Source organism: Lissotriton helveticus, chromosome 6 (assembly GCF_964261635.1).
Source record: "Lissotriton helveticus chromosome 6, aLisHel1.1, whole genome shotgun sequence".
Taxonomy (NCBI): domain Eukaryota; kingdom Metazoa; phylum Chordata; class Amphibia; order Caudata; family Salamandridae; genus Lissotriton; species Lissotriton helveticus.
Window position 1 is genome coordinate 1,389,427,749 of NC_136067.1, and position 24,369 is coordinate 1,389,452,117.

Here is a 24,369-nt window from a genome sequence, read left to right on the forward strand (position 1 = left end):
TAGCCCAACTGAGAGAGGGTGCAGCCTTTGGGTTTCCTTCGATCTGACACAGGCGACACACAAAGATTTAGAAGAGTACTTTTTTAGGTCCTTTCTGGAGACTGGCTGTGTTTCCTTGTTGGAGATTCTGGACAACAGACAGCCAATTCCCTGAGAGTCAAAGTCTAAAAGGAGTTTTTTTTTATTCTGTGATCTCACTGTAGTATCTGATTACTGGTGTTTCAAGTACAAGAGGCCATACTTGTTAGAAGGGTTGCTCATGAATTCCCTAGGCCCTGAACCTGGAAGGATCAAATTCCCCAAAATTAGAGGTCAGAAAGTAAAACTGAAGTAGAAGGGGGAGGGGCTAACGAGTAACGAGTAACAATGATATCACAGAGAGAGTACCAAATATGAGGAGTAAAAATTCTGCCAGAAATTGTCTGGATCAGTAACTTAATTTAAAATGTTCAGATGAGACAGGCAAAGAAAAGTACTAAGTGGAAAAGCTGAAGCTGAGAACCAGATTGTATTATACATATCTGAGAAGCAGGCAGTAAGAAGGCTGATGGCCCAACAGTCTTTATCTGCTTTTAAACCCTGGTTCTAAGTTTAACTGCCAGAACTACTGAGGTTGAGATTTCACAGTGCTGTACTCTCCTATCCAGAGACCCATGTCTATAGCTATCACTACCCCATTGTGCTTTGAATATCGTCTATCTTGGATTGTGTGATCATTGTACCAATAGTGTCCACCAGAACTTAATCCATTTCCCCCTTCACTTAGCATGGTCTTCCCTGATGTAAGGATTGCTCAAATGCCAGGCAACTTACCGTGACCTTGAATGACTTGTTGGAGGCACAATGCAACATAAGGATGTGGGATGGCCTCCATCTCAAAAAGAACCAGGAAGTTCCTAAGTACCACGTTGGGAAGCCATCGAGCAATCTCCACCATCACTCTGCAGCCAACTTTCTCCACGTCTGTGAACTCAGACAGCTGTTCAAGATGATGGGAGATCAGTTAGCAATGAAGACCGACTACTTTAAAAAAAAACAATCCCTAGTATCAAACTGGTAGACCATAATCTTTAATTCTGTAGAGGGTAATATCTAAACTTGAGGCTGGGAACATAGCTGTTGCCAAATACTAAGGGGGAGATTTTCAAACCTTTTGCATTGGTTTAGTGCCACAAAAGTGGTGCTAACCAGCGCAAATACTTTTTTTTCCTATTTTCTTTCCAGCACAATACTTGATTTATGCTGAAAAGCACCCTATAAGTAGCGCAAAGCAGCACAAAGCACTGCTTTGCATTACTTTGCGGTGAGGGGGCGTTACACGGGTGGTACATGGGTGTTCCAATGCAACCACCCAAGCCTTTTGAATCAAAACCATATTTACAAAGATTTGTAAACATGGTTTTGCACCAAAAGTTAACACCTCTTCAAAGGAGGCGAAATGCTTTCATTACTCCGTGCTTTTCCAACTTTTCATGTGTGCCGCACATACGCAAAGTGGAAAAAGCTTTGCATCATGCCTAGCATATTATTTTGTACAGGAAGGGTACCCTATGCTACAATCACGCACACACCCTAGCGCTGCAGCGCTAAGGTGTGTGCATGCTGCACAGCTGCTGAAATCAGTGCCGGCACAAGGGAAAGGGGGGGAGAGAGCCCCTCTCCTTCTCCCTCTTTGGCATGCAACGTAGCGCAGCCTAGCTGGGGGCTGTGCTGCGTGACTTTTTAAAAATCTCTCCCTAACTGAGGTGCCAATAATCCCTGAATATGATGTCTATGACTGCAGTTGGTAGACCGTGAGTTCAAGATCCATCATCAGTAAACCTTGAATACACTGTCAGAAGGTAGAAGGCCAGAGTAGCCCAAGGCACAATGCATGTATGTGTGTCCTGCATCGAGTAACTGCACTAAAATACTGAAATGAGTGCAGTGTGTGTTTGAAGATAGATGGTCTATGCCGACCCATGAACATAGCATTTATGTGTATGTTGCATGGTGTAACGCATTGCAGCGATGAGCACTCAGGATACTATTTAATAAGATGTTTCACAGGTGCCCTCAAAGCTTACCACAGAATTACTCAGATCAAGTGTTCACACATCCCTTAGTAAATGCCATGTGCCTAGGTGCTGAGGAAGGAACATCATGAGATCTAGGAATATAATATAATCTACCTGAGAATCAAGACATTTGCCTTTTTTACTAATTCAGTGGGCTTCTTCTTTATGAGGGAAATAATCCTGTAAACAAGATTGAGATGGGCAGGATTGCTACTCCTCACTACACTCCTCCTCACTTCTCATCTCTCCTTGCTACACCTCGAAAAGGGGATGCTTGTCAAACAAGTGATCAATGAGCTCACTGTAGCGTCTGGGATGTGGAGGAGGGAAAGTTTTGGGGGAAGGTATCTTGTCTCTGAACAACAAGGAGCCTAAGGGGGATAGGACAGGGATTTATACAGGCAGCCCCCCACTCACTACAGCAAAAAATCATGTGCCTGTCCCTATACAGTCTGGGGGTAAGAACCCCTAATCATTCAATAAATATGTTTAATTAAACAGAGGGTACGTTACAGCCTTCTGTCTATTAGTGCTCATAATAGTCACTCAATTGCTAATAATTTAAAAACAAGGTATGTGTGCGCATACTATCCATGTGTTGGTCTTACACCTACCTCTACCCTTCTCTAGTGAAAAAAAGGGGAAGGACGGTTGGCAGCGCCTCACGGGAGCAACACCCGGGGGAGGATATGGCAGACTGGTACTCGCCTGGATCCTCACGTTCTCATCATCAGCGACTGCCAACCTGGAAAATAAAAGGGGATAAAGGCTGTGCAAAAAAGAAAAACTCTATGTGTTTGTGTAAGTGACCCAGTAGCGGTGGAACCTCCCTCCTGTGTATGAGGTCTGGTCCCTCCACCATAAAAAGAACTAAGCTATACTAGCAACTCCAACTTTATTCTGTGCTGTATGCCCGTTCTAATTAAAAACAACCAACATGTTTCATCGCCATGAGTTACTTTACCGGCGATTTCATCAGGGTTTTGTTGGGTCAGCGTAATTCCTGCACGTCTTGCTTCTCCCTTTATTGTACCTGTAGAAACACATGGAATACAAAAACACACACACATACATGTACTCACTGTGTCTCGAATGAAACAATACAATGTCCCCACTACTTTTGGTCATGTTTTTACAAAGCATACATTACCAGGTAGCTTTGTGTGGTAAAGCCTACCAGGCTCCCGTAGAAGAATTTGATATGGACGGACCCTTTGACCATTAGTGGGTTCCTTAAACCGCCCTTCGGTAGGTATCTAGAAAAATGAATGCACATGGAGTCAACAAGCGTTTAGGTTGAAGGTACACCTGGTCTGTAGCATTCGACTAAGTCTATGACTCACTCAATACTCATGTCAGTTTCCCCGACTGAATGCCTATCCCAGCCGTGTATATTTTGTTTGCTTCTCGCGCTCACTGTGATCATGCTGTTTCGTTGTGGCTAGTGAGGGCGCAGTCCGTCACTCACTCAAAGGTAGTGCCCATAGAAAGACCCCGCGATATGGTTACCAAACATTCAACAATATGGTGCCCCGTGTTTGCGAGCTGGTCTAGTGGTGGCCTAACGCCTCGAGCATCCGGTCCATTAGTTTTTGGTGGACTGTTGTGACCAGTTTTTTGTCTAAGGCTTGTATATCCAAATCTATCAATCAATCAATCAATCATGGACATTTATAGACCGCACTACTTACCCGGAGGGTCTCAAGGCGCTTGGGGGGGGGGGGGGTGCTGCTACTGCTCGAACAGCCAGGTCTTGAGCTTCTTCCTGAAGGAAAGGTGGTCTTGGGTCAGGCGTAGGTCGGTCGGGAGGGAGTTCCAGGTCTTGGCGGCCAGGTGGGAGAAGGACCTTCCTCCTGTTGTCGTTCTTCGGATGCGGGGGACGGGGGCGAGGGCGTGACTGGCTGATCGGAGGTGGCGTTTGGGAGCGTAGAAGTTGATGCGGTTGTTGAGGTAGCTCGGGCCTTGGTCGTGTAGGGCTTTGTGTGCGTGGGTGAGGAGACGGAAGGTGATTCTCTTGTTGACGGGGAGCCAGTGCAGGTCTCTCAGATGTCCAGAGATGTGGCTGCGTCGGGGGATGTCGAGGATGAGTCTGGCCGAGACGTTCTGGATCCGCTGGAGTCTCTTCTGGAGCTTGGCGGTGGTTCCGGCGTAGAGGGCGTTGCCGTAGTCCAGTCGGCTGGTGACGAGGGCCTGGGTGACCGTCTTCCTGGTCTCGGTGGGGATCCACCGGAAGATCTTTCGTAGCATGCGCAGGATGTTGAAGCATGACGAGGAGACGGCGTTGACTTGTCTGGTCATGGAGAGGGAGGAGTCCAGGATGAAGCCCAGGTTGCGTGCGTGGTCTGTCGGTGTGGGTGCGGTGCCCAGGGCGGGGGGCCACCAGGAGTCGTCCCAGGCGGAGGGCGAGGAGCCCAGGATGAGGACTTCCGTCTTGTCTGAGTTCAGTTTCAGGCGGCTGGTCATCATCCACTCGGCTACATCTTTCATCCCTTCGTGAAGGTTGGCTCTGGAAGCGGCGGGGTCGTTGGTCAGTGAGAGGATCAGCTGGGTGTCATCGGCGTAGGAGATGATGTTCAGGTTGTGTTGGCGTGCGATGGGCTCCAGGGGGCTCATGTAGATGTTGAAGAGGGTGGGGCTCAGCGAGGATCCTTGAGGGACGCCGCAGATGACTTTGGTGGCCTCTGACTTGTACGGTGGTAGACGGACTCTCTGTGTTCTTCCGTCGAGGAAGGAGACGATCCATTCCAGTGCCTTCTCCTGAATTCCGATGTTGCTGAGACGCTGCACTAGGGTGCGGTGGCAGACAGTGTCGAATGCCGCGGAGAGGTCTAGGAGGATGAGGGCCGCTGTTTCTCCGTTGTCCATCAGGGCTCGGATGTCATCGGTGGCAGCGATGAGGGCGGTCTCGGTGCTGTGGTTGGCTCAGAAGCCAGACTGTGAGGGGTCGAGGGATCCATTCGTCTCGAGGAAGGCGGCCAGCTGTTTGTTGACGGTCTTCTCGATGACTTTGGCTGGAAACGGGAGGAGCGAGATGGGGCGGTAGTTCTTGAGTTCGCTGGGGTCCGCTGTTGGTTTCTTTAGTAGAGCGCTGAGTTCGGCGTGCTTCCAGCTCTCCGGGAAGGTGGCGGTGTCGAAGGAGGTGTTGATGATGTCCCGCAGGTGGGGTGCGATGACAGCGTCGGCCTTGTTGAAGATGTGGTGAGGGCAGGGGTCGGTCGGAGATCCGGAGTGGATGGAGTTCATCATGCGGGCGGTGTCGTCGGTGCTGATCGGAGTCCAGGCGCGGAGGGTGGTGGTGGGCGGTATTGCTGCGGTCGTTGTGTGCGATGGTTGACTGCTGAAGCTGTTGTGTATGTCCGCGATCTTGTTGTGGAAGTAGGAGGCGAGGGAGTTGCAGAGGTCTTGCGATGGGGTGATGTCGTTGTTTCCGACGTTGGGGTTGGAGAGCTCTTTCACGATGTTGAAGAGTTCCTTGCAGTTGTGTGCGTTGTTGTCCAGTCGGTCCTTGAATGCAGTTTTCTTGGTGGCGCGGATCAGTTGGTGGTGCTTCCGGGTGGCAAGCTTGAGGGTGGTCATGTTGTCCGGTGTTGGTTCCCTTCTCCAGACTTTCTCGAGTGCTCGGCAGTTCTTCTTGGAGTTCTTGAGTTCGTCGGTGAACCATGGGGCTTTCTTGCTGCCGTGTCTGCTGGGCGGGGTCCTCAGAGGGGCGAGTTCGTCCGCACAGTTGCTGATCCACTTCGTGAGGTTGTCGGCGGCCTGGCTGGGGTTCGCTGAGCTGGCGGGAGGGTGCTGACTCAGGGAAGCGGCGAGCTGGTCGGTTGTGATCTTGTTCCAGCTTCTTCGGGCAACCTGTTGCTGGTGGTGGTGGGTCGTCGTTCTTCTGAAGGTGAAGTGGACGCAGCTGTGGTCCGTCCAGTGGAGTCCTGTGGCGTGGCTGAAGGCGATGTCTTTGCTGGATGAGAAGACGGCGTCGAGTGTGTGTCCGGCGAGGTGGGTGGGGGTGGTCACCAGTTGCTTGAGTCCCAGGTTTGCGAGGTTTTCCAGCACGGTGGTGGTGTTGCGGTCGTCGTTGTTCTCCAGGTGGAAATTGAGGTCCCCGAGGAGGATGTAGTCGGCTGAGGGGAGGGCGAGCGGGCTGATGAAGTCGGCGATGTCCTCGCTGAATTGTGTGCGTGGTCCCGGGGGTCTGTAGATGAGGGTGCCTCTGAGGGTGGTCTTGGGGTTGACGTGGATCTGGAAGTGCAGGTGTTCGGCGGGTGCGATGGTGTCGTCGGTGTTGGTCGTGATGCGGATGGTGTTCCTGTGAATGATGGCGATGCCTCCTCCTGTCTGGTTGACGCGGTCTCTCCGGATGATCTTGTAGCCGTTGGGGATGGCGATGGCGATGTCGGGTGCTGAGGAGGCGTTCATCCAGGTTTCCGTGAGGAAGGCGACGTCTGGGGCTGTGGTGTCGAGCAGGTTCCAGAGCTCGACGGCGTGTCTGTGGACGGAGCGGGTGTTGAGCAGGATGCACTTCAGGTGGCTGCTGCTGGAGTTCGGCTTGGTGGGTGCTGGTGCTGTGCAGGTCCGGGTGCAGGAGAACTTGCAGGCCTGGCAGATGAAGGGTCCGTGGGTGCGTCTCGGGGTGGCTCGGTAGCATCCAGGGGTTCGGCCGGCGTTGAGTGCGTTGAGGGTGGCGGCGTCGTACGTCCGGTGGGTGGGCTGGGGTCTGCGGGGGCCAGGGGTCCTGGCGCTGGGCGCGGTCCAGGCGTGGACGGGCGTAGACGGGCTTACCTTTGGCGCACCTTCGGCGCTCATTCGGTGCTCCCGCTGCGCGCGTCCGCTGCGCGGTCGCTGAGGGGGCGTCATAAGAGGGGAGCAGGGAGGGCGGGTCCGCTGGGAGGCGGGAAGGGGTTAACCAGTCGTGTGGCGGGGGGGCGGGGCCGCAGGCAGGAGGCGCGGGAACGGGACCGGCAGAGCGGGCGGCCCAGCGGCGGCTGGGGCGCTGCTGGCGGCGTCGGAACTTTGTCAGCAGCAAGCAGGTAAGCAGGGCTGCAGTGGCAGGAGAGGAGCAGGGGGGCGACCAGGCCGGAGGCGCAGTGGTCTAGATACGTTGCCTTGTGGCGGCCCACTCACGACCCGCACACTACATACGTCCTTTGCTCGAGCAGACACACGTGACCGGGGCGGGCCGAGGAACGTTCCTTTGAAGTAGACGAGCCGACAATCATTGTGAAGCGGCAGGGTGAGCGGAGGCCACATTTGCACGTGAAAACGGTAAGGATCTCTTCCGTTATATTGACTGAGGGCTAAGACTCGGACTGCAATACGTCTAAGATGCGGTCAAAATATCGCAATGAAAAGGGCGGACCGGATGCTCGAGGCGTTAGGCCACCACTAGACCAGCTCGCAAACACGGGGCACCGTATTGTTGAATGTTTGGTAACCATATCGCGGCGTCTTTCTATGGGCACTACCTTTGAGTGAGTGACGGACTGCGCCCTCGCTAGCCACAACGAAATGATCACAGTGAGCGCGAGAAGCAAACAAAATATACACGGCTGGGATAGGCATTCAGTCGGGGAAACTGACGTGAGTATTGAGTGAGTCACAGACTTAGTCGAATGCTACAGACCAGGTGTACCTTCAACCTAAACGCTTGTTGACTCCATGTGCATTCATTTTTCTAGATACCGACCGAAGGGCGGTTTAAGGAACCCACTAATGGTCAAATGGTCCGTCCATATCAAATTCTTCTACGGGAGCCTGGTAGGCTTTACCACACAAGGCTACCTGGTAATGTATGCTTTGTAAAAACATGACCAAAAGTAGTGGGGACATTGTATTGTTTCATTCGAGACACAGTGAGTACATGTATGTGTGTGTGTTTTTGTATTGCATGTGTTTCTACAGGTACAATAAAGGGAGAAGCAAGACGTGCAGGATTTACGCTGACCCAACAAAACCCTGTTTAAATCGCCGATAAAGTAACTCATGGCGATGAAACATGTTGGTTGTTTTTAATTAGAACGGGCATACAGCACAGAATAAAGTTGGAGGTGCTAGTATAGCTTAGTTCTTTTTATGGTGGAGGGACCAGACCTCATACACAGGAGGGAGGTTCCACCGCTACTGGGTCACTTACACAAACACATAGAGTTTTTTTTTTTGCACAGCCTTTATCCCCTTTTATTTTCCAGGTTGGCAGTCGCTGATGATGAGAACGTGAGGATCCAGGTGAGTACCAGTCTGCCATATCCTCCCCCTGGTGTTGCTCCCGTGAGGCGCTGCCAACCTTCCCTCCCCTTTTTTTCACTAGAGAAGGGTAGAGGTAGGTGTAAGACCAACACATGGATAGTATGCGCACACACACCTTGTTTTTAAATTATTAGCAATTCTTCCAAAGAGTGACTATTATGAGCACTAATAGACAGAAGGCTGTAACGTACCCTCTGTTTAATTAAACAGATTTTTTGAATGATTAGGGGTTCTTACCCCCAGACTGTATAGGGACAGGCACATGATTTTTTGCTGGAAGGTATCTTGTCACCTGAAGGATGGCAGATATGACTTGAGCAGTTGTTACTGGGTTTTTGTTTGTCTCTTTTAGGAGTAGCGAGTTCACTTATCCTAGACAGTGAAGCTTATTATCTATAATTTACTTGACGAGGAGAACCTCAAAAGGAGCTGACACAGGTCTAGATGTAGGTGAACCTGCAATACGTCCACCTGACCATTTCTATTCATTGCAAACTTGTTGCACGTATTGACAGCCAAAACATTCACAAGTATATAAAGGTATAAATTAAATATAGATGATTTCAGCTTTGTTAAACTCCACATACATGTACCTATGACATTTGTATCTTTACTGTACATGAATGTTGAGTTAATAGTAAATCTGCAGTTACCAATTTACACTTCCTATGATATTCTTGTAGCAAATATTTCTGTAGTTAATATTGTGACATACAATCTTTTATGCAGCTAGCCTACTTTAGATATATTTTATACCCTATCAATGCATTAATAAATGCTCTGACCACTGAAAAATGGATGCTAGTATGAATAAACAGCAGTAACTTTCGACCTTAATTGAAACTGATGAGAACTGCCACACATCCCTCGTCTAGGTATTCCTAATCATGTCTAACTCATGGTGCTCCTGTGGTGAGCTAATAGCCCCGTATCTCTGAAAAGAATGTGTAAAGTCAGAAAGTTCCTGAATTTATATAATCTGGTAGAGACTATCACAATGTTTCCAAATTTGGTATTTAGAAGCATCTACGTCTCTAACTCCCCAAAAATAATTAAATTAAACGGTGGCAAACTAGTCCTGCCAACTTATATGCAGATAAAAAAGTATTATCGGTGTAGGGGTCAAATCGTATTCTGAAACATCTGAAAATAGCACTTATCTCTTGCCCCTTGTGCTTCCAAGGGAATTAAAGCCCAGATCACCACAGAGATGACAATTCGCCCCTCAACACCTCCATACTCTCGCCACTGAAACGTACGCCCTCGAGAGACATGATAAAATGCCTTACTCGGCATGGAAGGTCAACTCGGATTACTTTCTCCATCAAACTATATATCCACAATCGGCATAACCAATTGTTTAACTCACTTGGAGAGTCAACTAGCTACGGTATCAACAACATCCGTAAGATTCTTAACACCCACCCTGCATATGATTGATAATCAAACCGACCCTTCTCCAACATCACCAGCCAACCCCTATGTTTATCTTAGACCCAGATGAACAGATGGCACACAATTCCCCCCGATTTCTCAGGCCGAAATATCAAGTCCCATGATGTTCCTAAGGGAGACGACGGATCTAGCAAAAACATACAACCCTACAACATCCCTGGACACCCCCACCTTCAAGATACAGGTGATTTCTGGAGTAGAATGAGACCTTAACCCTCCTCATTTTGCCAGGCCACCAACACAGTACATCAAAATACCTACGGCACCCCTCTCCCAGAAGCCCAGAACCAGCAGAAATTGAAACTGCATGCTCATAAACTGTAGATCTGCCATCAAGCATGCAACAGAGCTGGCAGAAACCATCCTGAACAACAACATTGACATCACATTCAGGAGGGCAAGATGGCGGCCGAGTGCTCGGCTGTGTGAGTCTGCCGTCCTTACCGGGATGTACCACCTTCTATAAAGTCTGCTGCTCTGTATCCCGTATCGTCATCTGGTTGAGCGGAATGGATTTTATTCATATTTGAGCTAATGCTGAGACTTTTGCTGTGCTCCGCTAGCCCCCCAAGTGCGGCATCGTTCAGAACTCTGCGTGTCCTGTTACCTCATCTTTTGGCTTCCTTTCGTTCTGCTGCATTCTTCTTTTGCAACCATCACCCCCGAGCGCCTATGGCCCCGAAGATCACAGCTAAGGCTGCAGCCGCGAGGGCTCGCTCCGCGGCGAACGCTCGAACAAGCAGCGCTCCAGAGTCTGACATCATAGCCTCGCAGGGAGGGGAAGTGACTGCCAGTACGGACGCCCCACGGAATAGGAATTTAGCCGCCACGGCTCATTTGACCGGAGCCTCGGTGAGCAGTAAAGCGAAGCAGACCCTTCCTGCCCTGTTTAAGAATGTTAAAAGTAAGCTACCGGTGGTTAACAGGTGCAGCGGCAACCTGGCATGCCTGACTCCATCACAGGCAAGTAATGGGGCAGAGCAACTAGTAGATGGCGATGTTCCTTCTGAGCTCGGGGGGGTATGCAGGTCTCAATTGCAGAGCCGGAAGGCACAGGGCACTTAGCGCATCAGGCGGCCACTAAGAGCTCTTCAAAGGCTGTTCTGGAGAATGAAAATCCTAATGTTGGTTTACAGCCCGTGCTTAGATCTCTGGCAAGCGGGATTCTGGGAGATGTAGTGCTGCCTATGGGTAGTAACCCAGTGTTAGATCCCCTGCATTTACCTGGCTCTACTAACCTTCCTGTGTCTAAAGACATTGTCTCTTGCGGCTCTGAAGATGGGGGTGATAGTCGTCTAGGGAACCTGCGGGGGGAGATAATTTGTACTCTCTGTCGGAGCATACAGGCTCTTCAATTGATGATGATGAAGATTTCGATAGAGACAGAGATTGGACTGAAGACAGTGATGTGGGGGATTGGAGGTTGAATGAGGTCCTCTGTAGTGAGGCCTTATCCCACATCCCGACGACCGTATTGAAAGTCAAAAATTAAACAAAACAGGAAATATTTAAAAATAAGGTCTTGGCTACTTCTGGCTCCTTATCCTGGGACAGTCCTCAATCTGGGCTAGCTAGCTCAGGGGTGGATGCTGCAACAACAGGCCAGAATCCCTCACCCAGTCAGTCTGAGCTACTGCCAGGAGAGATAGCCCTTGCCGTTATCTATCAGACTATGATGGCGCATCGCGAAGAATCCCGGCAGGAGAACGTACGAACGCAGGGGGCCTGCCGCAGAGTACAAAACTCCATTCGCAGAGTGGCCAAAACCTGCACCAACATAGCTGTTTGAATCGGAGAGGCTGAGGAGAGGATTTCTAAGCCGGAGGATGCCTTAGCAACGCAGAAAACTACAACGGACAAGATTGGCGCCCAGAAGGATGATATTTTGTGGAAGTTAACGAACTTAGAAAATCGGTCAAGGAGAAATAATCTTAGGATTTTAGGTGTCCCTTAAGGTTGCAGTTTGTGGTAGAGCTTTTTACAGAGGCATTTCCCGAAATAAAGCAGTGGGACTGGGAGCTTGAAGTACAACATGCTCATCGGTTCCCCTTCAAACGAAGGCAGAAATCTGGTCAATCTCGGGATAGACCACGAGCAATTTTGATTTGCCTTTAACAACTTCCTGTAAAGAAGGGGGGTAACCCAATAAACCCTTGCGAGCTTGGGCAGATAGTATATCAAAAACAAATTGCAGGCAAGGGATTTGTTTCACACTCTAATAGACAGCACTCAGGAACTCTATTAAAAAGAGTTATTCAGTCCTAATTGTAAACATCAATTGCTGTATCATATTTAAAAAGTCCAATTATTTGGGACAGTGCAAAAGTCACAATGTAAGACTACCACACTAGTCAAACAATAATGGGAAGCAACACCAAAAGCTTATGTATCAAAATTATTATTGTTTTGAAACAATTTGTAAGGGTTATGAATCAGTTATAAGAATGAAACATAAAAGATTCTAATGCACAAGGAAGACATTCATTGATCCAACAGTACAATAGAATACGTCCAAGCTGTTATATATAATGCAATGACTACTACTAGATTCGCAGTAAGGCACTGAACATGAAGCTAAACAATAGCAGGAGTGGACGTGAAGGTCGACGTTTCGGTCTTATCAAGATTGATCAAAAGACCATCATCAGGACAAATCGTTTGGTATTAGCCGATGACCCTTGTAAAAGCACGAAGTGAAGACCGTTATAACCCAGAGTCACATTAGAGGGATTTGATAGATTTTAATTTCATTAATCATAGGTTTTCACCAAGCAACTTCAAAGTGACACGATCGAGATACTTCGTCTCTCAATCACCGTAATATTCCCGGAAAATCTCTGGAATGTTTGTTTGTCTATTTGTTATGGTCGGAAGAAGACGTGTCAATGGCGGTTAGTACACGGACAGACGATGTATGTGTACTAACCGATAGGCTGTAGGCTCATTCCATCATAAGGACCTCGGTCCTGTTGCCTGCCAAGGGGTATGTAGGGGGAGGGGGATGGTGGGAGAGGGTGGGGACGGGGGGTAGGTTAAGGGGAAGGGGTGGGTTTTGGGCGGAGGTGGGGAGGGGGAGTAAGGGCACTGTGTTATTGGTTATTGGTGTAGGTCGTGGCTTGAATTCGGATCAAAACTGTTGTAAATTAATTTTCATGTTTTGCAATGCTATTGCGTATGCAACAATAAAATGTTTTTTTTTTAAAATACACAGTCTTGTGTAAGAAACTTTTTTTCGTATTAATGGGGCTGGGTAAACTTATCCTTTGTTCATAGAACATCTGTGGACTTAACGACCCTAAAAAAACGAGCATTATTTTCTAAAGTAGTGAACGCTATGCAACTAGATATACTATGCATTCAGGAGACCCATATACCTTGGGGTAGGTGCGGCTGTTTAAAAGTGCCAGGTTATGACTTAATTGCCTGTTCTAAACAATCCTCTCTGATAAGGGGTGTTGCTGTTTTAATGAAGCGGGGAGTGGGTATTTGTAATAAGTTTCATGAGGATAGGATGGGCAGGTGGGCTGTTGTTTAAATATTAGTTGCCAATAGACCATTAACAATATTTACGATCTACGGGCCAAATTTAGACGACCCGGAAGTGTTCAAGTACTTAAATGTTGAATTAGCCACATTGCACTCCCCTTTGTATATTTGTGGGGATATGAATATTAATTTGCTTAGTAGTTTTAATTTGTTAGGAAGCTCCAAGTATACTGGTAGGAAACCCCAAGTGTTTAAAGCTTTACAAACTTTAGTGCAAGAACATGGCTTAATGGACTTGTGGTATCGGCACAATAGTACTGATGACGGCTTTACATACTACTCTGCCCCTCACAACAAAATTGTCCGACTCAATTTTTTTTTTATCTGAACAGACAGCCGAAATTGCATTAATATCTGTTCCTCCCAGAATTTTATCGGACCACAATCCATTGGTGGTTGAATGCCCCTGTTCTCGTCCAATCAGTGTTCCAAGGGTCTGGATGTTTGAAAGAAAGCTCTTGTATGATGAGGCTTATTGGGGTCATATGAGGAAGTGGCTAGCTCAATTCCGAGATATTAACAGGGGTACAGCATCGGGCCACGTGGTCTGGGATGCATTAAAGGCCGCAGTTCGCGGCGAGATTAAGAGCTTTGCAACCTACCGGCAGAAGGTAGGTCAGGAGCTCGTTAAGAGCCAAATGGAGGAGCTTAGGATGGCTGAATTAGAACTAACCATGAGAATTAGGAATAAGTCTCCTATAGAGGATTCACAGCTGAAGGTTGCCATATTAAAGTCCAAACTTTTGGAAGCCTTTTTCCAAGATCTGGCTATTAAATATTTGCAATTTTGAACAACAATGCTTGAATTCGGAGAGAACTCCGGTAGGGTCCTGGCTAAGATGCTTCAACAGAAAAACATGCAGGGGTCTGTCAATAAAATTCTAGATTAAGCTGGGGTGGTGCAGGACACTCAGGAGGGTGTAGCTGAAGTGTTTCAGAAGTTTTATTCGGCATTGTATACTGAAGATCCTAGAAGCGATCAGTGGGAGGCTGATATTGAAGCCTTTTTTTTGGGATTAGATACTTCAAAAATCTCTCCTGAGTGTAATGAATGGTTATCAGCTCCCATCTCAGTGGAGGAACTTGAACTTGCTGTTCAAACCCCAGCTAATGGGAAGGCCTCCGGACCTGACGCCCTTTCCTTGGAATTTTATAAGATCTTCCTCGGGGAGGTTTGTCCCTATTTACTCACAACGCTAAGGGCTGCGCAGAAAGGTACCATTCCTGACTCTTGGCGCCAAACTACAAATATTTTATTTTATGAAAAGGGGAAGTCTGAGCTGTGTCCGTCATCCTACCGACCTATCTCCTTAATAAATAGTGATAGTAAGATTTATTCTAAAATCTTGGCAACCAGGATGTTAGAGATGATAGCCCCACTGGTATCTTTGCGCCAACATGGCTTTATCTCCGGAAGGGACACAGCCGACCATGTTCGGTGTGTCATTGCTCTTCTGGATTGGGCTCAGGTCACGTCCACCCCCCTCGAGTTGATCCTGTTGTATGCCGAAAAGGCATTCGACAGGGTCTCCTGGGGGTACCTGTGGGCTGTGCTTCGGTGGAAGGGCTTTGGCAACGGGTTTATTCAGGCAATACAGGCACTGTATATCTCCCCGGTAGCAGCGCTGCGTATTTCTGGTCAGGAGCAGGGGTATTTTGATATTAGTAGAGGCACTAGGCAAGGGTGCCCGTGCTTACCCTTGCTTTTTGCCCTATATATAGATCCGTTCCTGAGCAAAATAGAAGGACACTTAGGGATCCAACCTATTAGTGTTAATGGTATAGAGTATCGTGCGTTAGCGTATGCTGACGATATTGTTGCTTTGATGTCAGATGTCGCATCGGCATTTCTGCCCCTTAAGACCACTGCGGAGCTATTTGGATCAGTTTCGGGATATAACTTAAGGGTAGCTAAAACTCAGGTAATACAGACACCCAATATGCCATATTCCGATGCCCCAGTAGTTAGAGAAGCAGTCTACCTGGGAGTTAAAATTGCTGCTGCCGTAGAGACCATTCCAGAACTGAACATCTTACCGGTGGTTGATGCCGTGAATACGAAGCTAGAAAGATTGGATCACTTACATTTTTCTCTTTATGGCCGCTGCAATGTTCTAAAAATGTTGGTGCTTCCAAAATTTCTTTATCTCTTCCGGACAAAACCTTTAGATCTATCGCAAAAAAGCCTTGTAAAGGCTAATAGGATTTGCCATAGGTTTCTCTGGGGCTACCACCGGTACCAAGGAGCAGCAAAATGGATGTGCCTCCCGCGTGATCGGGGCTGTTGGGCAGAACCGGATTTGGTAATTTACTATTGGTCTGTGATGCTACAATCATTAGGGGTACCGTTGTTTGAGAACCGGGTGGAGGTCCAATTATTAACCCTGGGCGTAGCACTTTGCTACGCCCACGGAGTGGACGTAGTGTTGCCTACTTTGCCATTTGCGAAGTAGGCATAGCAGGCAACACTATGCCCACTCCGTGGGCGTAGCGAAGTTGCCCACCACCCGCCTCCCTCCCGCCCTCCCTAAATACTTAAATAAGGATTTTAAAAACAATAAACACCAATTACCTTGTCGGCTGCATCTCCGGGGCTCCCGGGGTTCTGTAAATACCGATTCGGTAATGCCCATTGATTCCTATGGGCATTGAAGCCCGTAGGAATCAATGGGCATTACCGAATCGGTATTTACAGATTCGGTAAATACCGATTCCAGCAAGGGTGCAGGGGGTGTCACTTTGACACCCTCTAGCACCCCAAATACAGGCATGTGCGCCATGTGGCACACAGACATGCCCTAAGGGCATGTCTGTCTGTCACATGGCATAGGTGTGCATGCACAGATGTGCATGCACACATGAATTCGGTATTTTACCACACAATAGGATTGTGTGGTAAAATACCGAATTCTGAAGGCCTGTAGCACTGTAAACAGTGCTACCTACGTCTTGGATTTACCGAATCGGTAAAATTACCGATTCGGTATTTTACAGATTCGGTAAATTTACTGATTCGGTAAATTTACCGAATCTGTAAAATGATGCCCCTACATCCCAAAAACCCATTTACCGGTCGGTAACAGCCGAAATCGGCCGTTACCAGCCGGTAAATGGCCACTTACATCTGGCCCTATGTCGGGCCGGTCAAGTACTTTCCTATATGTCTCTCAGGGATAAATGTCAGCTGAATATTCATGATTTTTAAAATATTTACAGCTTAGAAGCTATATACTTTAACGTCTTAGGGTATCTTCCTCCATGCTTGATAATTATCCCATTTTTGAGCTGATTCAGAATAAGGCAAAAATAGGGACCATTTATCAATATCTGTTATCCAGCGCCCCGGATGATCTTGAGATGTTAAATCTTAAATGGGAAGGTAAACTCGTCAAGACCGGTGTTGATGTGAGACCAGCATTAGAATTAGCCAGCAAGGTCTTAGTCTCTGGAAGCCTCCAAATGCAAAGTTACATGGTGGTATTCGATCTATACTACACACCTGCAAAAATAGCTAAATGGGGCTGTAGTAAGGGAGATCATTGCGCAAAGTGTGGTATGCATGCAGCAGACTCAGTACATATGTTCTATTCTTGCCCGAGTCTTCGTGACTTTCTATCTGAGGTTGAGCGATTTATTATTTCTACGCTCCATGTTCCGTGTTTATTGTCCCCAGAGATGGTGGTAATGGGGGTTGAAGACTCAGCAGTGTCTAGAACTTCGTGGTTTACATCTGCATTTCTGTTCATAGCCATGTCAATGATTCGGCTCTGCATTACATCGCAATGGCTTAGTCAGGAAGCTCCAACATTTATTAATTGGAGAGCAAGGTTGCTGGCTTTTTATAAATTAGAATCTGCTGTATTTACCTTAAAGGGTAGGCGAAGGCAGACGTTAGCCTGTAAGATCTGGGCTCCGGTGGAGGCATGGTTAAAGTAACACCCTGGATAATTTCTTTTTTATCTGTTTTTTCTATGTATAATCTTGAAATTTGTACAATGCTGTTGTTTCATGAACTATTCTTTAATGTTTTTGTTTCTCCATTGTGTATGAAATTTGTTGTTTGCATATGTTTTTGTTGCCACAAACATATTGTCTGATTTACAAAAATAAAACTAATTGTTTTTTTAAAAAAAAGACATCACATTCATCACAGAAACTTGGTTAAATGAATCTTCCTATCCTATCCTTCCTATCCTTATTATTATTATGCAATTTGTAATGCATACAGGTACCCCAGAGTGTTTACAGGCACAGGATAATGCACGGGTCCAATGCGATAAGCAAAAATAATCAGGTTTTCAGACCCTTACGAAAGCTCAGGAGAGGATTACGATTCCTAAAAGCGGAGGGGAGAGAGTTCAACAGTTTAGGGCCTAGATATGCAAAGGAGCGGACTTTCATGTGGGTTAGACGAAAACTCGGTACAGAGAACAGTGTTTGATTTGAAGAGCTTAGTGAGCCAGTCGGCTGGTAGGGAGCCAACAGTTTCTGAATGTATTGAGGTCCTAAGACATGATCAGGGCCGGACTGGCCGTAGCAGGCGTTTTCCCAGAGGGCTGGAGGGGTTTGAGCCGATTTTGGACCGTTGTTGGTCGTTTTTGTTACTGGGGGCCAGTTTTGCAGCAGTGCTGCAAATTCATCCCCCTGTAACAAAAGCACAGCAGCAGTGTATCCCACCAGCACCCCCCACCCCAGGCTGGTCCGACATAAATGCCAGGGCTGGTTTGCGTTCCCAGTCTGGGCCTGGCCATGTTTTACTTTAAACATAAAGCACAATGCTTTAAACTCAGTGCGCTTGATGATCCTCAACCAATGCAATTCCTGAAGCAGATGGGAGACTGAGGCAGATTTTGGTAGGTGGAAGAGCAGCCAAGATGCAGCATTTTGCACCACCTGAAGGTCGCTGAACCAGGAATCATGTTAGCACCTAGGTACAACACATTGGGAAACATCCTTTACAACGCAACTATAACAACGCACTACCATTACAACAAAACTATTACAACGCAGGATCCATTACAACGCATGCCATTACAACGAATGCCTTTACAACGCAGCTGCTATTACAACGCATGCCATTACAACGTAAGTATGAGTAAGTATTTAATTTAACTTAAACCCCTACACCATCCAACACTTACCCTACAATTACGCCCCCTGGAGTTAGAATAGTAATGTTAACCCCTACACTATCCAACACTTACACTACTATTACATTCCAATTAATTAAATAAAAAATACTTACCCATACATACGTTGTAATGGCATGCGTTGTAATAGCAGCTACGTTGTAATGGCATGCGTTGTAATGGATCCTGCTTTGTAAAAGTTTTGTTGTAATGGTATGCGTTGTGAAAGTATGCGGTGTAACGTCATACATCCAACACATTACAATAGTCTGGGAAATTATTAGGGCCTGGATGACCGTTCTTTGAGCTGCTAAAGGGATCAGCCAAATAATCTTTTTCAGCGATCTGAGAACTGCAAAGCAAGTATCAGTGACTCTAGCCATGATTTCATGGGGAGTTTATTATCCTTGAGAATGTCCAGATTTTTCACCAGGGGAGACAGGGTGGGCAGGGTCCCAAGGGGCTCTAGCCAATGTCTAGAATCCCACAGTGTGAGAAGCTGGCCTGGTATATGATGTCCACTTATGTAAGTGGGCACCCTGCACCATTCCAGACAACCCTTATGGTGATTTAAGAGGTCTTAGACAACCTTAGAAAGCTCTCTAAGTGGTAGCTGTGTAGAGCAGCCTTCAGGCATAGTCCATACGGAGTATAAAGCAGCTTGTTTATACAGAATGCAAACCTATATTATAGATTATGTGAAAAATAACCACACAAGGTATTCATAAAAATATGTACTTATTATATAATACTCTCTAACACATTTAGATACCTCCTACCCGGAGAAAAACACAATAAACACAATACTTTGCAAAGAAATACTGTAAATAGCACAGAATACACAGTGGGCCATGGGGGGTGGCCAAACCATATACAAAAAAGGGGTATAAGAACCACTACCGGGGTCAAGACAATGTCGAGAGGATGTAGAAGTGCCGGGGACCCAAGGAACCAGTTAACAACAAGAAAGTGAGAGTTTTTATAAATGCAGCACTCCCAGTCCCCCAAACAGAGTAGTATATACAACAAAAGAGTGTGACTTCTTTTCAAGAAGACTCATAAAAACAAAATGCCCCCACCTGGATGACCTATTGTGTCAGGTATTAGTTCCTTATTGGAACCACTATCACGTTTTTGTGACCACTTTTTTAAACCTATTGTCCAACAAACATCGACATACCTCAGGGACACAAAGAGCCTGTTGCAGCTGCTACAAGAAATAACATTTGAGGAAGGGTCCAATATAGTGTGCTATCTTAGCTGGCGGCTGTGTCACTTGAGTAAAGAGCACGTGCCCTCCCTCCTCAGGATCTATGATTACCCTGAGTACAAGCGCACTTATTTAAGTGTCTGAGCATGGCATTTCTGTAACAAACAACCAAGCAAGATGGATATTAACTGTGTGTCTTGTCTTCTCTCTTTACTTGTTTGTTATTGTCATTTTTTCCACAGGTGCAATCTGGTTTCCCTAAATTAACGCCTTAACAGCGTTCTAAAGGGTGGGCGGGGCCACGTCAGCCATTGGACGTGCGCAGCACCAGCGAGGTAGCGCTCACGACGTCCAGCGGCCGACAGCTACGCGCAAGAGGTTAAAGGGCAGCCCCACACTTTTTCCTTCGATTGCATTTTTTTACACCTATTTTTCACTCTCACGTGCTCAGGTTAGGGTGGCCCTTAGCGCGCCCATACCGCCGAGGTACAGTCCATAGGTCCTGATGAATGCCGGGTAAATCATACCACTATGGCAGAAACATTTCAACCCCACCTTATGGGAAACAGCTGCACAATTTATTTAGCCCGTTTTCCCACACTTTGTTTTTAGTGTGTCTGATTGGCCATCTAATAAAGTTATTTTGGACACAATCTAGACATTTTTAAACCACTCAATCACACTTTCACCCACCACCAAAACATCCAGCTCCGCAGTAACTCTGGCATCGCAGCACACCGGGGAGGCATTCGGCCTCTCCCGGTGGGGCCCGATGATGAAGCATGTCACCAACTAGGTTGGTGAGTGAGGGCTTTCTTAAAAAACTCTAGTACGATTTTTCAGAATCTAGTAAGAGTTCCCATTCTCGCTCCTCTATTTCTCTTCTTGAAAAGAAGTCACACACTTTTGTTGTTTAGACGACCCAAGGAACCACCCAAGGTGAGTGACGGGGAACCCCACGGGGAGCGGGTGAAGTGTGGGAACAGGACCGCGTGCTCCGTACAAGTCTACATGTAAGTCTTGGTTAGATTTTCAAAGATTAAGGACCCTTCCCAGTGGACCCTGAAGAAACCCCATGGAAGACAGAAGGTTGGAGAGCCACTGCAACTGTGGATACCCTGGTACCCATGTTACCTACATCAGGGAAGCTGGGTGCATAGATGTGAATTGGTGTCAGAAACCTAGATTGAAAATAATAAAAGACTTCAGGAAAGTGTCTCTGCTGAAGAAAGAGAAAGTGTTCGGTGGAATCCGAAGGTGGATTCTAGATGAGAGGTACCTGCAAGCAGAGGGGACAGAATCTATGTCACTTAGGAGTGACCAGGAGACTTGGAAGATGAATCCCCTCCGATGTCGGATGTTACAGGGGAGATGACAATGGCCTTGACTCTGTAGCTGTGAGTACCAGGCAATGCTGAGGAAGACCAGGAGCCATGCGCATGCTGTCCCATATCGGATGTCGAGTGCTGAAGGGTTGGTGTCCGGCGGGAGCACCAACAAGCCTTGACAAAACCAACCAATACAAAAGTCGAAGAAGGTGCAATGTTGAAACTAGCAAGGTCATGGGAACTCACCGCAAGCAGGGAAGTCAGGGCAGGCCCGGAGCAATCAGGGGAGCCCAAAAGAAGCAAAGGAGACCCTAATACCGACCCACAGGCAGGAGGCAATGGAGTCGGAAGAGGACCTCAAGCAGCTCACCAAAAGATGCAGGCCACAATGCACACGATGTGGTGTGGCTAACGATTCTGTTCACTTGAGGTTGGTGCTACTTGGAGCCAGAAGACCTTCTCTGAAGGAAGCCAACAAGCGTTTGCAACTGCAAATTGATGTAGTGTATAGGGGTTCAGGTATTGCAGCCCCCACGTGGGATACAGGCCTCAAACCTGGTGAGAGGGCAGGGCAGGCCTCAGAGTTGTGGAGAACCACCACCTGTGTTGCAGAACCTCTTGGAGTCTGGAGGAGCTCAGGATCAGCAGACCGGTTGACTTAGTTGTAGTTCCTGATTCCTTCAGGTAACATAAGAAGGTGGACACGCACTGCCTGTGTTCGTGGAGAGTTGATAGGTTGATTCGGTGTCGCGTGCAATCAGGGCTTTACTGTCTGAGCCAAACAGTGTCATGAACAAGAACGAAAGGATGCAGCCCCTGTATAGGGGTTGTCCCCTGATGCACAGCATTGAAAAACAAATAGGTCTTTAAATTCAGATTCCAAGTAACTCAAAAGTTTAAAGCAAACAGTCCGTTATCAAACAGTTTTTAATGACCACTTCAATTCAATGATCAATTGTCTTGTGAATACTGAGATTTTCACATAGTTATGTTTCAAAAGTCTCTCAATTAAATCTCTAGGTTACATCCATAATCCCAATGCATTTCGGCCATTACCGTTGCCCTTCGTCAGGGGATAAATCTACAAACACAAAAGATAATTACAGGGTCTTAGTGGGAAGCATCTCGGTCTACCTGCTTGATCAAACTCTGTGGTAACTGTGGTTGAAGTTGAAACAAGCAATGAGGATCGACTACATGGCTGGGGGTGATACAAAATATTAACTGTGGGAACCAGGGTGAACTGATTGTGCTATTAATAGTGACTGACTTCCGGCGAGGGTGAAGGGTGGTTATCAGTTATGGGAATACGTGCGCAAAACAAGATTGTGAAGAAGAAAATCAAAATATACGTGCCAAGTAAAGTTTGCTAATAGTGCGCATATGGGGTGGGTTGTTGATGGCTCAGTTGGTAGATATAGTGACACAAATAGGTACCACAAACGCTACAGAGGTGCGCGCATCATGCATCAGGTGAAAAACATGCATTGTGGGGTGACTGATGGGCAAATAGTAAAAAGATTCTCACGTGATCGGCAGATCGAATAAAGATGCAACACGCTGTAAAACGAATAAAATGCAGGACATGTGGTTATCAGGGTTATGCGTAACGTGTACGAGTACACAAAAGTTAAAGTCCGCCAAGGCGGTACTTACAAAGTTGAAGGTCGAGGAGAGTCAAATTCGTCCGGTGGTCCGCATTGTAGTACGGCTGTGTGCTGAGCGTTAACGGTAGTGAACTAGTTGCTCTCGCGTGGCGGGGTGGGATTAGTAAACAGTATAGCAAAATAAAAGATGGACTTATTCCGCTTGTGAACGTGTGGACGCCATCTTGGAATGGGTGAAGAGTGAAGTGTCAGGCGAATATTAGCGTGCTAGGTGCTCGAGGTGTGAGATAATATGGTAAATGCTGTACAATCGATCGATAAATCATGGGGAAAAAATAAACAATAAAGGAATTAGAATCAACAGAAGATAAACAGATGATATGTTACCCGGAAGATGGGTAACGATTGGTGCAATCGGTTTCAAAAATAACATGGGTACATTGTGATACAAAATTCATATGCAGGTAAATGTAAACATTAGAGATAACACAGGTATGCCATCCTATCATTCTGCCCAGGAGGCTGCATCGTGAATAAGTAACGGATCCAGTAATTCTCTCTTTGTAATGGTTTATTTTTGTTGTGTGTGCCCTCGCTTGGTTTGATGATCTCTAAGATGAGGAACTTCAGATGAGCGATGTTATGTCTCTTTTCAACAAAATGGGTGGCAACAGTCGATCTCAAATTTTTGGTACGGATGTTACTCTTATGTTCCAATATTCGAGTGCAGATTTTCCTTTCTGTGTGTCCCACATAGCAAGACCCACAGGTACACTTCAACATATAAATAACGTAGGAGGTGTTGCACGTGGCATTCACTCTGAGTTTAATTTTGTTTCCTTTCATTGGATGATTAAAGTAATTGCCTTTGATGATGTTGTGACAATTGCTACAATTATAGCATGGTGGCAAGCCTGTATATTGAGTCAATGACCTTTTGTCTGTCGGTTTGGTGAGTAGATCTTTAAGGTTGCTTTCTCGAGTGTATCCAAAAATGGGTTTGCTGGCAAATAGTCCCATGAAATCTGGTTCTCTGCTAAGTAGAGGCCAGTGTTTTAGGATCATGCTGCGAAACCTGTGGCTCAAGGTGGAATATTTGGAAACCACTACTAACCGTTTGTTAGGATCTTTAGTTTTTACTGTCAAGAGATCTTGTCTATTGAAAGACTCACATCTCGTTTTGGCCGATCTCAAGATCTCTTCAGGATATCCACGGTCTTTGAACCTTGTCAGCATTGCCTCAATTTGTTGATCACATTGTGTGGGAGAGGACACTATGCGTTTAACTCTGAGCAGTTGGGAAAATGGCAGGTTGTTTTTGAGACTAGGTTTGTGGAAACTATTGTAGTGTAAAATGCTGTTGCGGTCGGTGGTTTTGCGGAAAAGGTTGGTAGAGAGTTTGCCATCCTTGAATTGAATTTCAACACCCAAAAGTGTATTAGTCGTTAAAGTATTCACAAGACAATTGATCATTGAATTGAAGTGGTCATTAAAAACTGTTTGATAACGGACTGTTTGCTTTAAACTTTTGATTTACTTGGAATCTGGATTTAAACATCTATTTGTTTTCCAACGCTGTGCAATGGGGGACAACCCCTATACATGGGCTGCATCCTTTCGTTCTGATTCCTTCAGGTGTCTTTGATGCTCACAGGCCTTGGAAGGTTCCTGTATGGTGCACAGGCACAGATAATCCAGCAGACTGGAAGGTGGACGAAGTCGAGCCTAAAGGAAGTCCAGCAAAGTCCAGAGTGCCCAGTTGGTAGAAAAAGAAGTGGTGTCTGATTTGAATCGATTTGA

The 24,369-nt window shown here is 46.8% G+C and overlaps 1 protein-coding gene across 2 annotated transcripts in view; it reads right to left on the minus strand.

Moving 5' to 3' along the window:
* LOC144761752 (uncharacterized) overlaps positions 1-24,369 on the minus strand; it is a 136,321-nt gene that overhangs the window by 94,371 nt on the left and 17,581 nt on the right. Inside the window, exons 1-2 of one of the 2 annotated variants that reach the window (XM_078647005.1) lie at positions 22,619-22,650; positions 814-979 (exon numbers count right to left, since the gene is read on the minus strand). In XM_078647005.1, coding sequence (XP_078503131.1) covers positions 814-937 — 124 coding nt within the window. In that variant the 5' untranslated portion in view covers positions 938-979; positions 22,619-22,650. Of the gene's footprint in view, positions 1-813; positions 980-22,618; positions 22,651-24,369 lie in introns of those variants that run through there. The other variant, XM_078647004.1, reaches the window with a different exon arrangement.